At 43.7% G+C, this 17,285-nt stretch overlaps 1 protein-coding gene across 2 annotated transcripts in view; it reads right to left on the bottom strand.

Moving 5' to 3' along the window:
- Nucleotides 1-375: 375 nt before the first annotated feature.
- Nucleotides 376-17,285, bottom strand: part of fam107b (family with sequence similarity 107 member B) — a 103,599-nt gene continuing 86,689 nt past the window's right edge. For both annotated transcript variants that reach the window (XM_041203558.1, XM_041203559.1), the window contains exons 3-4: nucleotides 3,221-3,371; nucleotides 376-1,777 (exon numbers count right to left, since the gene is read on the bottom strand). In XM_041203558.1, the coding sequence (XP_041059492.1) occupies nucleotides 1,661-1,777; nucleotides 3,221-3,371 (268 nt within the window). In that variant the 3' untranslated portion in view covers nucleotides 376-1,660. The remainder of the gene's footprint in view (nucleotides 1,778-3,220; nucleotides 3,372-17,285) is intronic.

Here is a 17,285-nt window from a genome sequence, read left to right on the forward strand (position 1 = left end):
CAACTCGGACTGAAAATTCAGCCCAAGGTGTTTAAAATGTTTTATGATCAGATGCTGAGTCGCTTGAGCCAATCAGGAAAACATGACACATCTGTTCTGGGCACTTTAAAGTGTGATTCACGATTTATGCAAGACATTAACATGTTAAAAAGTTCTGAGATAAGACTTACGAACACACAAAATTCATCGACAAAATGACAATTGCATTTGGATTGCAATAAATGATCTTCCATGTTGACTGAATCCAATTTAAAAATGGACATTGATCAATTTCATCCAGAAGGCTATTATTTTTGCTGGTTTAATTAAAAAAAACACCCTTGCACAGATTTCTGTCACCAAACTTTTACCAAACTAAAAAAAAACGCATCAAAATGACATCACTCTTTTAATTTTCACTTTAAGAACACCAGTGCAGTTTCATACTGCATCAGAGTACACGGTTCTAATGCAGGGGTATGCGAATAAACAAGGTGGGATCAGAATTATAAAACTTGGCTTACCCTGCACAGCAGCCTGACAAAATATAAAGCACTGAATTACCAGTATACAATCGTTACAAATTTCATAGAATTTGTGACACAACATTGCAAACTTAATATAAAAAAAATTTAAATCTTATCAAAATTTTGAAAACTGGAAAGCAGTTTCTGATGAACTATACAAGGATATTCAATGAGGAAAGAAATCGCACTGAACTTATTCTTGCTGTATATTGTTCGGTTCATAAACAGTGTCAAAAACTTATTCACTGGGCCCCAATTTTGAAAGGATGCACCGGTTCTGGTTAACAGAGGGAAGACCCTAGGCAGTGTGCGCGCGAGGGAAGATGGGCATCGTTAATCACTACTGTGTCTGGAAAACTACCCCCCCCACCCGCCGCCGACCCCTCCCCCATTGCTGTGTAAACATAGCTTAGAAATTGCTAGTGCTGATATTAACAGACCAGATCTTCATGCATTCACATGATATTCATCTGGCCACTACCTGAATGGAGCCAACAACCCATTTATTTTAGTGGACAAAGGAGTGTCCATGTGCTGCAGAGCGCAAATAAAAGGGGGGAAATTTCACTTTGGCGCCATCACAGATCTGCCAAAAGCAAATGGGCAGTAGGTTTAACACACTGGCTTTAGGTAGGGTGGGGGGTGGGTTCACTCAGCTGGTTCATTATTGCCCATTTTGTGTTATTGACAAAGTCCAATTTCACCGCTGTCACCTCATTAATCTCAACAGTCGTCCGGTGCTTGCAATAAATTTGGTTGATTCTAGATACTAATGAGCGGGTCAGATAATTTGCCCACAGTGAACTCGGTATGAACGTTTCATCCTTTACTTCTAGTGACAGTTGTTTTTAAAACAGATCATATTCCCAGAATGAAGAAAACAGTCTGCTGTTGCTCTAGAATCCCACTCAAATCAAATCCGGTTGGAGAGCCTGCACCGGTCACTGTCGGTCGTCACTCTGAAGTTGTCCTGCACAAAATGAGCCCTTTCAGTACAAAGTGGACAGTATGCTGTGACGAAGGGAGCCGCTTGCTAAAAAGCTCTTGTGCTGCTTGAGTTTGTTGCTAAGCTGTAATCACAGTGCTGATTTCTTGTGCCTGAAGAAACAGAAACCACTCTACAAACTCCAGAGTTTTGCACGCAGTGGCCTTCTCTAAGAGACTTGCACGTCTCCGCTCTCGTGTTTGGTTCTCCTCAGGTTACCTTTCATCTTGACAAACTCAGGTGCGTTCTCCCGTTTCTCTTCAGCATCCAGTTTTTCCTGCTCAATCTGAAATCACATTAAACGGTTAGTAACACAGCCCTGGTTACACCAACAGTTTTCAAATGTAACTCTTCTCAGAACTCCTGCAAGTTTAGTGCTTCTTCTGAGAACTTTCCCAACAACAGCAATCACTTATGTAGCATCTTAAATGTTGTAAAACATCCCAACGCAGGTGCATTTTCAACCAAGATTTTGACACTGATTCACACAAGGAGATATTAAGGAAGTGAGCAAAAGCTTGTTCAAAGAGGCAGTATTTAAGGAACATCTTAAAGAGGAGAAAGCAGTAGAGAGGTGGCGAGGTTCAGGGACGGGGTTCCAGAGCTTAGGGCCCAAGCAGCTGAAGGCAAGGTCACCGGTGGTGCGGTGATTAAAATTGAGGACATGGAAGAGGCCAAGATTAGAGGAGTGCAGAGATCTTGAAGGTTTGTGGGTCATTCTTGGCAATGTCCTTGATAAGGCTTCAATAAGGTTGCACATCAGAGAGGTCATAATTCAATGGACCAGAAAAATTACCAAATCCTAACATTGCAGTGAGCCACTATCTGGCAGAAGCGATAGGTTAATAATTCAGGTGGATTTTTTCCCTTCCCAGTTCTCATAAAAGGATCCCAAAAGAACCATCTTTCTCTTCCAGCAATTGACTGACCTGCTGTTCATTGCCAGCTTTTGCTGATTTTATTCTATATTTACCACATTCCCAATTTTTCTTTTAAACTGACAGTTTAACTCACAAAACAGCATTCTTCCACCTCTCCAACGCCAAAAAAGGATTCTCTTGATGCAAATGTGATACATGTGTGATAGATTTTCACTGGCATCAACACCAACATTACGCTCAGCACGCTTTGAGCTGTACAAGACCTGCTCATCTTTTTAATGATGGTTTTGGTGCTGAATCAAGAATCCTGTAGCTATACTTGTGATTTGAAAATAATCTGCGTTTGCTTTTAATTGAAGAAACATAACAGCTGTTTAGGAGGCATTCTTGGCAAGAAATGGATTATTCCTACAATGGACGTCATTTTGCCATCGTAAAAAGATAAACGACGCCTCTGGTAGCAACAAGGAAAGCAAATAATTAAGTAATACTTTCCATTTTGGCATACACAGGATGGATTTGAACTAAAAAAAAAGTTCGCAAGTCATTAATTCTGTCTTCCCACTCTCAAAATACTTCTAGCATGGAAAATCTGTCTCCTTCCACTCCAGCATTGTGTTTGAAACTCTAAATATATAGAGAGATACATAAAGGGCCATCCTGGGTTTGGTTTGTACACTTTGGCATTGATACAACATTAATTAAGAAATGAAGTTGGAAGCGGGATATTGTGATAGGGATGTTTTCCATTACACAGGACATAGACTTAATCTTAATGTGGGCTTCATATCGTTAAGGTGGAGCTATACATTAAACTGTTTTACTTATCATTTTGCTGGCTTTCGCACCTGGTCTAGCCTCTGTTGACGTTTCATTAGCTCTTGCTCCAAGTCTGACTTTTTAAGAGCTTCTTCTTCTTTCTTCTGTTTAACGACTTGATCTCTCTTTCTCTGCTCCATCACTCGTTGCAACTCTGGTTTGTTTTGAGGAGCAATGCCCCTGAAAATAAAAAATCCACAAGTTATGGATGTGGTGCAAGAAAATAAACAGTAATTACCAGTTATGTGCTGTGTGACTTAAAGGCCTGCAGTTAGGGCCACACTTGGTTTACGCTACAATGCGTTGGCTACGTTGTAATATGCCTTTAAAGGATAGCAGCGTGACATCACTAGAAGGGAAGTGTGTCATGCAATCCAGTTTTAGTTTCACTTTTGCTTTTGAGCAGAGCTCATATACATAACTCTGTTGATGATGTCTTCAAGCTTTCTATCCATGTATATCTGTTTTCAGGTGCTTAGTCTAAATAAATGAACCCACAACATGTTTACCCAAAACAAAAACAGAAACAGAAATACCTGGAAAAACTCAGCAGGTCTGGCAGCATCGGCGGAGAAGAGCACAGTTGATGTTTCGAGTCCTCATGACCCTTCGACAGAACATGTTTACCCAATCCCATATGAGCAATTAGTGCCTTTATATCACTATAACAATTCAACATGGTACTCTTAACATCAAGTACAGTTACGATATGGTGAACAGCCTTAGATTGTGCTACATGGTATGAGATGACCCTTGACATTCTGGTCACAGCGCAACAGAGTCACTGCAATGGAGAGTGTTGAGACCATAGTATGCTGACTGTGCAGAAAAGCTTTGAAGGCATAGTGCCAAGACAGTGCTCAAGGAAAGAGTTGGTGAGAGACGGATCCCTCATGGTGAGATAGCCTGTCAGTTCCATGAGCGGGACAGTGTGTCGAGAAGATCAGCACCAAGTTAGCTCAATCAGGAAAGGACTAGGGTGTGGGCCGGGTCGACAGTGAATGTGAAGAGTTAAACAAAATAAAATCAAAAAGCCGTTGTAAAAATCAGGCCAGAGGAGGTGGTAATCATAACCAACAAATCTTCGGAAAAGTGCAGCTACAACACTCATCCCAGGAACTATAGGAGAAGCAAAGGGATAGACTCAGATAGTGTCCACAAAATTCCCCAGTTTGAATTTGGATGCAGCTGATCTACAATCTGAATTCAAAATGATTGAACAGCGTACAGAGCTATGGCTTCTTGATTTAGGTGTGTCTGAACCAGGCAACCAAGCCATAAAAATTCATCTAGCAATGGGGAACTGAGATCTACACGGGCTGAACACGTCACAATTAACAGCAGAAGAGCTAAAGGATCCCCAAAAGATGTGGACTGCATTGGAAGACTGCTTCAGAATCAGTTTCAGCTTCTGTATTCATCAACTAGAGTTCATGTCACTTTGAGAACAGCCTGCAGAATCTGTAGGCCACTTTGTTAGCAGATGTAGAGAAAAGGGTACGAACTGTGGTTTTTCAAACACAGAGCTAGCAGCCATAAGTGTTGAGTTGGTGATTACATCCACTCCCATGGAAACATTCCAGCAAGGTCTGTAAGACAGGCCCAAGATGTATAGTAACAAAGACCTACTCAAGGGTTGACGTAAATGTGAAGCAATCCTCGCAGGTCAACAAAGCTTACAGGTTCTAAGTATGACCCTAATTATCGATGTACTCACTAGAATATCCAGACCTAGCAAGACATGTGGAAGGTGTGACCCTCTGCATACACCAAGGAAATGCCCAGCTTTCCATCAATTCTGCGAGGCATGTAGCAGAAAGGGCCATTGACAGCGGCAGTGCACAAGATCAAAGGCTGATGCAGCTACAAAGAGCCATGTACTGAACCAAACAGACTGTACAAAATGGGTACCTTCAAGCAATAGGAATGACCATCCGGTATCCTGTCAGAAACCTGTGCATGAGGTGACTGACAAAGCAGAATATGTCGATGATGTGCACTATGAGGCCAAGAGCGATGAACACATGTTACACACCATCAACCTCATGGAAAACAGGTGCCATCACACCATCCAAAGTGTTTGCCACAATTCAAACTATCTCCCCTAAGAAAATTGATAACTACTCTTTCTTGGCCAGGATTGACACAGGAGCAAGTGCCAACATGCTACCTCTGCAAATCCTAAAAGACTTCCATGTATCCACAGACATGGAAAGTCATGGCGAAACCTACTACTGTGAAACTTACAGCGTACAATGGTTCACTTATTCCACCTGCAGGATCCATAGTCCTAGAATGCAAGTACAATCAATCCTCCTGGGGGTCACACATGTTCTAAACTGTGGAGGCTAAAACCCCAGCGATTGTAGGTCTACCTACATGCTGTGAGAAGTGGAATATCAATATCAATCACATTACTTCTCCTCATTAGCCTAGATTTAAAAGCCTAGCTGAATGAATGGTTCCACAGTGAAATCCCTAATGTTCAAATGTAGACAGACCAAGCAAGAGCTACAGGTTACAGTGTTGCATATGAACAAGGAGGAGCAGGCCATTCGGTCCCTCAAGCTTGCTCTGCCATTTAATAAGGTCATGGCTGATCTGATAGTAACCTCAAATCTGCATCCCTCCTACCCCCGATAACCTATCAGCCCCTTGCTGACCAAGAATCTAACCACTTCTTCCTTAAAAATATTCAAAGACTCTACTCCCATTGCCTTTTCAGGAAGTGAGTTCCAAAAACTCATGACCCTCAGGGGAAAAATTTTGCCTCTGGGAACTTGTCAGCCCACAGTTCCAACAATTTACTCAGTACCACTGTCTAGTAATTGTAACTTTCCTGAGTTCCTCCCTTCCGTCCATTTCCTGATTTATAGCCGCGCCTGGGATGTTACTTATATCCTCCGAAGTGAAGATTGATGCAAAATTCCTGTTGAATTCATCTGCCATTTCCTTGTTTTCCATCATCAGTTCTCCAGGCTCACTTTCTATAGGACCAATGCTTACTTTGTTAACTCGTTTCTTTTTAAAATATTTATAGAATCCCTGTTGTTACTAAGGGCTCAATCGGCTCCAATTTTTTGTGGCCTGTCCAACCTTACTGTTGGTGGACGAGCGAATTGACCAGGCAGGCTGTACATTTTTCATCAAACCTCATCCAAGGGCGGGATGAAATTTCTGTTACGAAATAAAATAAAAGCAAATTATCTGTGGACAGCGTTTTTATCAGCTGTATTATCAGCTGTGCTTGATTGTGATGCCTGGACGTGTCCTGCAGCTTTTAAACCTTTATTTGATGATTTTCAGGGAGCTCTCTCACGGCGCTCACCCCCGCCAGTGGATATGTCATCGCCTGCCCTCGTCCCGCCCTCCACCCCGGCAGCACTCAACTGTTCAGTGCGTGTTTCACAGTAGCTGGTGGTCAGGGACTCATTTCCCGACCACTCTCGGGCCTGCCAAAGGTAAAGTTCAGGCCTATATTTCTGGCTAGCTTTCTGTCGTACTCTAATTTTTCCCTTCTTATTGATTTCTCAGTCATCCTTTGCTTTTCCTTATATTCTATCCAATCTTCTGGCCTTCCACCTATCTTTGCACAATTATATACTTCTTCTTTAAGTCTGATACTATCTTTAACCTTTCTAGTTAACCACGGATAGTGTGTCCATCCCTTGGACATTTTCTTACTCATTGGAATGTATCTATTCTGTGTATTCTGAAATATTCCCTTAAACGTTTGCCACTGCATCTCCATTGACCTATCCCTTAATTTAATTTGCCAATTCACTTTAGCCAGCTCTGCTTTCATGCCCTCATAATTACCATTATTTAAGTTTAAAAACAGTGTGGACAGCATTTTTATCAGCTATTTTCTCAGGTGCCTGATTGTGGTGCATGGGCAATTTTTGTGCAGCTTTTTAAACCTTATTTGATGATTTACAGGTCTGCAGTGTCCTGAGGCAGCTGCCTGCCTTCAGGGAGCTATCTCACAGTGGACCCACTCCTCTCTCCCTCAAACCGAATGTAAAATTCAATAATATTATGGTCGCTGCTATCAAGGGACGCTTTCGCTATGAGGTCATTAATTAATCACATCTCGTTGCACAATATCAAGTCTAGTATAGCCAGCTCTCTGGTTGGCTCTGGGACATTCTGTTCTAAGAAACTATACTGGAAACATTCTATGAACTCCTCATCTAGGCTGTCTTTGCCCTTCTGACTTTTCCAGTCTATATGTAGATTAAAGTCTCCTATAATTATTGCTGTACCTTTCTGACAAGCTCCCATTATTTCTTCCTTTATGCTCCATCCTACCATGTGGTTACTATTAGGAGGTCTGTACATGACTCCCACAAATGACTTTTTGCCTTTACCATTTCTCATCTCTACCCAAACCATTTCCACATCCTGGTTTCCTGAACATCGCTCTCTATTGTGCCAGTACCTTCACTAACTAACAGAGCTACCCCTCCACCTTTTCCTCACTTCCTGTTCTTCCTATAGAGTGTCCTATACCCTTTAATATTCAGGTCCCAATCCATGTTCTCCTGCAGCCATGTCCAAATCAGATCCATTCCAGCGCCTCAACCACCGTGCAGTCCTATTGCATCTCGGACAGGATCCCAAATGCAACCAGAAACAACACCAAAGAGTGGCAATAATGGAAACCTCCAGACAAGGTTATCATTGCAAGATCTGGGCGTACCAGCAGATTACCTCTATGCTTTAGAGACTCATAGATTCATCAGTCCTATACCATTACGTAATCGTAACTAAACATGAACATGTATTGCAAATAGTTATACTTCTTTGGAAGGGGGAAGTATCTTTAAAAAGAAAGGGGTCTATTCTGATATGCCTTTAAGGAATAGCAGCATGACATCATTAGAAGGGAAATGTGTCATGCAGTCTGTTTATAATTTCATTTTGCCTTTGGGCAGAGCAGACAGATGCAGCTCTGCTGCAGATGTCTTCACGCTTTCTATCGATGTATATCTGTCCTCATGTGCCTAATCAAAATAAATGAACCTACAATGTGTTTTACCCAATCCTTTATGAGTGACTGGTGCCTTTATATCATTATGACAAAACAACAAGCTATAGTGGGCTGAAGTGAATTTAAGCTTTGGGCTGGGCCATAATATCACCTCTCTGGAACAGATGAAGCTTCATAATTTGATTGCACCCCATATAGGTAGAAATGTAATTATAATCACACTAGTACTAAAAATATAAATGCAAACTCATCATGGTTTGGGATGTTTGGGGTAAATTTATTTTCTGGAATAATCTGCTGCTAATACATTATTTCAGAGCTAATTTTTTTCTATTATTGGAATTAAAGTTTTAACTGTATAGCAAGGGCAATTAGGGATGGGCAATAAATTTTGGCCTAGCCAGTGATGCTCTAACCCGTGAAAGAATAATTTTTTTTAAAAATTGGGGCATCTGATTGAGAAATTGTTAAGCAACTCTGATGTAAATTCATCTCAAGCAAGGCTGAGTTTATAACACTTAAAGGTTATCCTAAGTTTGTCTTGCAAGGTCAGAGTGATAATGAAAAACATTGAACAATGAATGATCCATCTCTAATCTTGTAATGGAGCCAGGGAGTCTGGAGAAAGAGTCGTAAAGCTCCATTAGCAAGAGAAATTGTTCATATTGGTTACAGAATCAAAGTGGAGCATGGAAGATAAAATGATTTGTTTACATTTCTGTTTGAGAGCATCTGAGATCATTCCAGGATGCCATGGAAATGGGATATGGGGGTAAAATGTTCCTTTGTTAATTAATTTATTAATTTATCCATGTGTGTTTTTTGACAGAAGCAGGCAGTTCAGTTTGGTTTGGGATTTGTGAGGGAAAAGCAGCTGGAAGATTTGTTCTAGTTCGAAGCTAGAGGAAGAAATCTAGTGGTCCTCACAGAACCTTGTTGCAGAAAGCATTTACCTTACCTTAGTAAGTTACCTTAGAAAGAGTGGCATAGAAGCTGTTTGAGCAGACTGGGAAAATAGAGTCTATGTATGTCTAAAGCCAGGACAAGGAGCTGAAGAGTCCACACTTGTGATGTATTTAAAGAAAATTGGAGGATCGCTTAGCTAAAAGCTAATGGGAGGATCCCCTTGTAGTTGAAACCTTGAGGAATAGCTGGAATACTGAGGAGAATTAAAGTAAATTCCAGAGGGCTGTGGCATACCTTTGGGTTGGTCCCAGGAAAAGCGAATGAGTGGTCAAGATTCTGTATGATAAGGGAATGCTTGGCGGAGAAGTAAAAAAGTAGAATTGAGTTTATAGCATAAGCCTTTATAAGCCTTGGTGTTAAGTTAGTGGTGCCTGCTTTGTTTAATTTCTCTCTATATATACAATAAAGGTTGTTCTTGTTGTAAGAATATGAAATCTTGTGGTTGTTCTGTCAGGTAATTGCTTGGTGTTCGGATTTCTTCTTTGGGCATTAATGGTCCCTAATAGAATCGGAAGACTATTTATTCTTGTTATTGGGATGTAGGAATTGTTGGCTAGGCCAGCATTTATTGCCCATCCCTAACTGCCCTTGAGAAGGTGGTGGTGAGCTGCCTCCTTGAACTGCTGCAGTCCTTGTGGTGTAGGTACACCTGAAGTGCTGTTAGGAAGGGAACTATTGGGAGGGTACAGGTTATAGTAAATGTAACAGGCTAGTGCAAAAATGTGGCATTAGAAGGGTAAATTCAGCAAACCTGTATTCGCAACTTTAAACTGCACTTGAAACATAGAACCATAGAACACTACAGCACAGAAAACAGGCCATTCGGCCCTTCTAGTCTGTGCCAAAATATTATTCCGCCAATCCCATTGACCTGCACCTAGTCCATAAACCTCCAGACCTCTCCCATCCATGTATCTATCCAATTTATTGTTAAAACTTAAGAGTGAGCCCACATTTACCACGTCAGATGGTAGCTCATTCCACACTCTCACCACTCTCTGAGTGAAGAAGTACCACCTAAAACCTTTCCCCTTTCACCCTAAAGCCATGTCCTCTCGTGTTTATCTCTCCTAATCTAAGTGGAAAGAGCCTACTCGCATTTACTCTGTCTATACCCCTCATAATTTTGTAAACTTCTATCAAATCTCCCCTCATTCTTCTATGCTCCAAGGAATAAAGTCCTAACCTGCTTAATCTTTCCCTGTAACTCAACTTCTTAAGACCCGGCAACATTGTAGTAAATCTCTGCACTCTCTCAATCTTACTGATATCTTTCCTGTAGTTAGGTGACCTGAACTGCACACGATACTCCAAAGTTGGCCTCACCAATGTCTTATACAACCTCACCATAACATCCCAACTCCTATACTCAATACTTTGATTTATGAAGGCCAGTATGCCAAAAGCTTTCTTTACAACCCTGTCTACCTGTGACGCCACTTTCAGGGAATTATGTATCTGAACTCCCAGATCCCTTTGTTCCTCCGCTCTCCTCAGTGCCCCACCATTTACTGTGTATGTCCTACCTTGGTTTGTCCTTCCAAAATGCAACACCTCACACTTTTCCACATTAAATTCCAAATGGAATTCCAAATTGAAAGGAATGCATGTCAGAGAATTAAGGTTCTATGTTGTAGTCCCATCTCTCACTCTCTCTCCAAATGTGGCTTTATGTCATTGATCCTTTTCAAGGTTTTGCAATGAAGTGTTGGAACAAATGATTTGAACAAACAGAACACTTTTAATTACATGGATTGCTTGCCATTTCACAGCCTTCAAACATAGTAAAGACAATGCTTATGGAATTAACCTTGAATTTTTGTGGTTCAGATACCTTGAAATGAAAAGCTTGGCAGTTTAAACTAGTAACACATTAACCTATTATCTGACTGGAATCAGAACTCCAACTCTCTGAGCAGAATGTTCACTCCTGTACCTTACAGGAGCAGATAACAAAACCCAAAACTCACTCTGTGGGTGCTCAAGAAGTCAGTCAAGGAACTAAGAGTCAAAAGTGTTTAATTTTTAATCACAAGCTCCTACTTTCAATCATTGCAGGCCAATGGGATCAGACTTAACAGTGCAAAATGCAACTGGGTATGTTCAAGTTTTCTTTCATGTAAGGAGGGGGGCGAAACATTTTATATTACTTTTAAGAAGGTTATTATTTCAAATAATGTACTTAAACATTTTTTTAAAGTACATACTAATCAGAAAAAAACTACACCGTAAGTTTTATCCATCAGCAGGATTTTAATTACAAAAGTCAATCTATTTGTCTCAAATTATAAAATGCTACATTGCCTTGTCCTTACTGAATCATTTTTTTAAAAGTATATTTTTCATATGAATATATGAACATTCAGTGAATGTATTGCCCCTCTCAAGTGGTGCCCCTAAATATCTCAAAGCCACCAGTAATTAATTGATGAAGCTGTTTTCCATTGGTGTTGCTTTAATTCAGAGTCTGGCATCCATGAGCTGGCTCTTGATGTTTACACCATTAAACTCAGCTCAGCCTTCCAGCTAGAAGGAACTTAAACTGGAACTACTTTTATACAGTTGCTACTTTAATTAAAATTTCAGAATTATCAGCACAGCAATGATGGGCTGAATGGTCTCTTTCTGTGGCATGATTTTTAAGATAAGACTGGTTTCTGAAAGCCAATTCCCAGGGTTTACAGCAAGTACTAAATCTGGTTCTTTATTCAGGCAGCCAATTCATGAATCGCTGGTATAAGGGATCTATACTTAACAACGTAAATGCCAGTTGTCAGCTTACAGGCACTGAACTCCCTGTACCTCAGCTAAAATAAGGCCAATATTAAAGCAGCCTAAATCGCCCCTCTGCCATAAAACACATAGGATATCTGACTCAAACTCCTCAGGGCTTCACCTCTCTGCCACTTATGCAGAAACCCCTCTCCTGTGTAGTTACAGCAATGGAGCAAATGAGGATCCTAGGAAATTTACTCCTGTGAGTTTACAAGTTTCACCTCTGCCTTAGATTTTCCCTTAGGTTCAGTGGTGCAGAACCCTTCTGTCTTGCAGTGTGGCCCGTACTATCCAATATCTCATGATACAATAGCATAGCCCAAAAATATAACAATGGGAACTACTAGAGATTTGAACTGGATATAAAAACTTCCAGCTCAGAAATCTTCACCTCTCCAGTCCTTCCATAAGTGCAATGGGAAACACTTAGCAACCAGATGTAAACTATTATTCTGTTTTATTTACAGGCAGCAAGTGAACAGGCAGAATAGCTAATTCCACTTAACTTCCTCAATCTCATTTCTGGTGTCAGCAATAAGCCCCATGTCCTGTCCCTTGTATGAGCTGATTTACTTGCTTTAATTTCTGACTTAGCTAGCTTCTAACCATAAAAACTGACTTGGTGCATTTTAACTTCCAGCAGTGAGCTCCCAGGCCCGCAGCTTGCAATCTCTTGAGGGCTGTTTGCAAGGTTTTTTTTAAAAAACCTATCCCTTTATCCTGTCTCCGTGTTCCCGGCCAGTTGGAATGCAGAGTCTCGGGCTCTCTCTGCCACTGAGTGATTCACCAGTGAACCTGCCAATCAAATCAACTCCCTGTCATCCTCTGGGGAGGAAATTTGAAGAAAACATCTGCTTCTAATCCCAAGAGTGATGGGATTGGGTGGGGGGTGGGGTGGGTGGGGGTTGTGTGTGCGTGTGTGTGGGGCGGGGGAGGTAACTCTGAATAATGGTTCTGGAAAGAGACAAATGGCCCTCATTGAATCAGTTCAACTATGAGCGGCGACAGTTTATAAATGGGCTCATCTGGATCTAATACCCATCTTTGATACCGTGCAGCTTTTGAAAAAAAAAAATTGTATGAATTCACTTCAGTTTTAAAAACGCAATTTAGCTTAATCCCAAATGCTTCAATAAAAGATTAAAAATTCCAAGATGCACGCAATACAGCCATAAAATTTACAGGATAGCATTTCGTCACTGCAGCCTGGACTGAGCACAGAGAGGGAAATCCTGTGGGCAGGGTAGCATGCCCCTGATCAAACCCTCCCTCTAAAATGAATGAGGATAAAGCAGGTGGGATTTCAGGGACAGGGTGTGATCCTCTGCGACAGAGAGATTCCTTTCTGTGTTTTGGCCCAATGATGCTTAACACCCATCCATTTGAAAACCAGAATCGCCTTTAGATTAAACATCTTTCCATAAAAGTGAAATGCAACTAGCGTTCTTTGGGCTGAATGTTCCTGGCTCATTGACAAAGGTCTGTGAGGTGGGAGGCTTGGCAATAAGGCAGCAGAAGGCGCCATGGTGAGACAGCCCCACCTCTTGCTGCTATTTTCAATGTCTGCTGAAAAGCTCAGTCCCTTTGTCCATGTGGGGGGACATTTATTCTAAAGAAATGGTGGGTTTTGGTCAGACACATGGTTAAAAGTCAGAATGTCGAACCAAACCTTCATCACTGAGGCTGAAAAGTGGCTGACCGACCAACCTGCTTTTAGGAGGCAGGTTTGCTCTTTAAATATGATAATGAGGCTTTGAGCTTCATTGTTATTCGGCTTTCAACATTAAGCTTGGGCGACCTGTTTTTCCAGAGCCACAGGAATTCCAGCAGCTCCATCCAGGATTCAGGTGGTGAGTGTCTTTACTGGTGGATCCAGCGCATCTGCCTGAGGGACCCCTGTAACCAAACACCACTGCTCTCCTCACAGCCTTCGTCAAAAGGCCTTGGACCTTCACCTGCCCCCACACCCCCACCCCAACCCCTAGGTCTCCAACCTCCTCAGCCTGGAGCCCGGGGATCAGCAACACACACCACCCCACACCTCATTCAGGGTCTGACCTAGTACTAGAGGCTAACATGCACAATGATGAGGCATGCTGTCCTGCAAATTAGTCCAAGTCAGCCTCTCCGTGGGAAGGGGAGAATGCAGGGCAGCCAAAGAAAGGTTAATTAAAACAAAATTATCTTGACTGCTGCCCTTTACAAGGGTAGGAGGGAGGGGGCATGTAGATAATAACATTGAATTGTAACAGAAGATGGCAAGTCTCTCTTGTTGGAGATGTAATTGCCTGTGGCGCAAATGTTACTTGCTACTTATCAGCTGAAGTCTGAATGTCATCCAGGTCTTGTTGCATGTGGACATGGATTGTTCAGTATCTGAAGAGTCACAAATGGTGCTGAACATTGTACAATCACCTGTGAACATCCCCACTTCTGACTGTATGATGGAGGGAAGGTCATTAATGAAGCAGCTGAATATGGCCGGGCCTGAGGAGCTCCTGCTGTGATGTCCTGGAACTGAGATGATTGACCTCCAACAACCACAACCATCTTCCTTTGTACAAACAGCGGAGAGTTTCCCCCCTGATTCTCACTGACTCCAGTTTTACTCAGGTTCTTTCTGAGTCCTTTTGTTCTTTGAATCTCACAGCACGAAGGATAAAATGAAGGAAGTTCTGAAGAAGAGTCATATGGACTCGAAACATTATCCCTGTTTCTCTTTCCATGGAGGCTGCCAGACCTGCTGAGTTTTTCCAGCATTTACTGTTTTTATTTCAGATATCCAGCTTCCGCAGTATTTTGCTTTTATAAAATAAAGGGTATTTCATTGCCACACATTGCAAAGGACTTGTGTACCAACCTCACAGCACAAATTGCTAGCTAGGTGTGTTACACTTGTGGACTCTGCTCAGTTGTGAAATACGAGTTTACAGGCTGCAGACAGCCACTGAGCAGGTGAAATATCAATAATGGCAGCTGTGGATCCACCAGTCATTCAGACAATAAGCACAGTTGGACCAGAGTCAGGAAACTTTTCACAGATGGTGTTGGCATCCATACTTTGACACAATCATGATGAAGGTCATACAACATTGACGGGATAGGAAATGACCAGCTGGTCCATCAAACCTGCCCCACCCACATGCCATCCCAGCCATGCCCAAGATGCTTGTGATGCCGCAGTAGCCGTTCGATCGCCTGGGAGAAGCAAACAAAACCAAGGAAAAGCCCAAAATGGGAAAAATACACAGGAAAATTCCCCCCCCCCCCCCCCCCCACCCACACACTCAGCCACTGACCCCTTTTGGGGACTGAAACCAGTCCAGCCTATCAGGTAACTTGGAGTCAGGATTCAGAGGAACATGCATGTGGGACTTGGCTATCTCCTGGGAAGGTGCCATGCTTTTCAACAAAGCAATGACCCATGAGAGGACTCAGACTCCAACAGTGATAACCAGCTGAAAGCACGGGAACTGACGCGTTGCTGATACATCCCTGCTTTTGGCTCCCTCTGGAAAAGAGGGAGACAGGAGAAGCCAGTGGGACATGTCGGTACTTGCAGCTGGAATCAGACAGACAGCCTATTCCTGGCACTTGAGCAGAACCATCTGGCTGTGCCCCAGGATGAGGTAAGCACCAGCTGAATCATCAGCAGTCACCACACTTACTCTTCCAAATCCAGTAATACAACGCGTTGGCCTAGCAGAGCTGAGGCAGGACAGTGTAATAGTTCATGCAGTACAGAATTTGCTGCAATAAAAAACAGAAAATGCTGGAAAAACTCAGCAGGTCTGGCAGCATCTGTGGAGACAGAAACAGAGAGAAGAATTTTCCCCCCATTAGGGGGGGAAGTGTTGGAGCGGGCGTGGGCAGACACATCTCAGATCAGCACCCCCTATTGGGGACGCACCGCAATTTTACGTGGGTGGGCCAATTAAGACCCGCCTAGCGTGATGTCCACCAGGAAGCGCTGTGCACTCACTGTGCGGGCAGGGGGGTGGGGATCCCCTCAGCCAAGGCAGTGCTCTTTCACGCATGCACGGGACAGAGCGCACTCATCTGCCTGAGGCTAAGTGCTGGCTCAGGGAGATCAGCGCCAAATTTAAAAATGTTAAAGAGACAAAAACAAAATTTCCCTGACATGTCCCCTCATGTGACACTGTCACGTGAGTTGGGACATGTCTGTCACTTTCAGTGAAACCTTTATTAAATATTTTAAAACCCTCATGAAACCTCATCCCGCCCGTGGATGGGGTTTGATGCTTTTTCTGAAGCCCGCCAGGGCTCCCGGCCTACCTGCCAACCTTAAGGTTGGACGGGCAGGTCCATTAATTACGTTAAGTACTTTTTCAATGGCCTCAGTTGGCTGTTGACAGGTTGGCGGATGCACAGCTGATTTGGCTGCACCCCCGCCTACCTGAAAATGGAAATGTTGGGAGTTCCGCCCGACATCATCCCGCGTCATTTAACGCGTCAGCGAGAGGGTCCCGCCTCCCCAAGGGCCCCACCCCCCCAAGGGCCCTGCCTCCCCCAAGGGCCCCGCCCCCAGAGCCCCACCTCCCCAAGGGCCCCACACTGCTCCCCCTCCACCCCCAGGGCCCCACCTCCCCAAGGGCCCCGCCTCCCCAAGGGCCCCACCCCCCAGAGCCCCACCTCCCCAAGGGCCCCACACTGCCCCCCCCAGGGCCCCATCTCCCCAGGGCCCCATCTCCCCAAGGGCCCCACCTCCCCAAGGGCCCCACCTCCCCAAGGGCCCCGCCTCCCCAAGGGCCCCACACTGCCCCCCCCAGGGCCCCATCTCCCCAGGGCCCCATCTCCCCAAGGGCCCCATCTCCCCAAGGGCCCCACCTCCCAAAGGGCCCCACCTCCCAAAGGGCCCCCCCCCCCCCAGGGCCCCACCTCCCCAAGGGCCCCATCCCCCAGGGCCCCGCCTCCCCAAGGGCCCCACCCCCCCAGGGCCCCACTCCCAGGGCCCCTGCCCCAGGGCCCCACCTCCCCAAGGGCCCCACCCCTAAGGGCCCCCCACCCAACACCCCCCAACCCCCCCCAAGGCCCTCCCCCCCGACTCGCCGACCTAAAGATGCTGCCCAGAGTGAACATTTCGAGTCCCTATGACTCTTCTTCAGAGCTCATTTCGAGTCACATCGATTTGAACGGTTAACCTTGTTTCTCGCTCCACAGATGTTGCCAGACTTGCTGAGTTTTTTCCAGCATTTTCTGCAGTATTTTGCTTTTAACAGAATTTCCTGGTCTTTACTTTGTTTTGGACTGAGATTAGAAAATGACAGAACATTTATCCTGATATCCCATAGTAGTTAAATCATTCAACTGGAGCAAGTTTGTGATATTAAAATGGAAAA

Source organism: Carcharodon carcharias, chromosome 13, assembly GCF_017639515.1.
Source record: "Carcharodon carcharias isolate sCarCar2 chromosome 13, sCarCar2.pri, whole genome shotgun sequence".
NCBI classification, from domain to species: Eukaryota; Metazoa; Chordata; class Chondrichthyes; order Lamniformes; family Lamnidae; genus Carcharodon; species Carcharodon carcharias.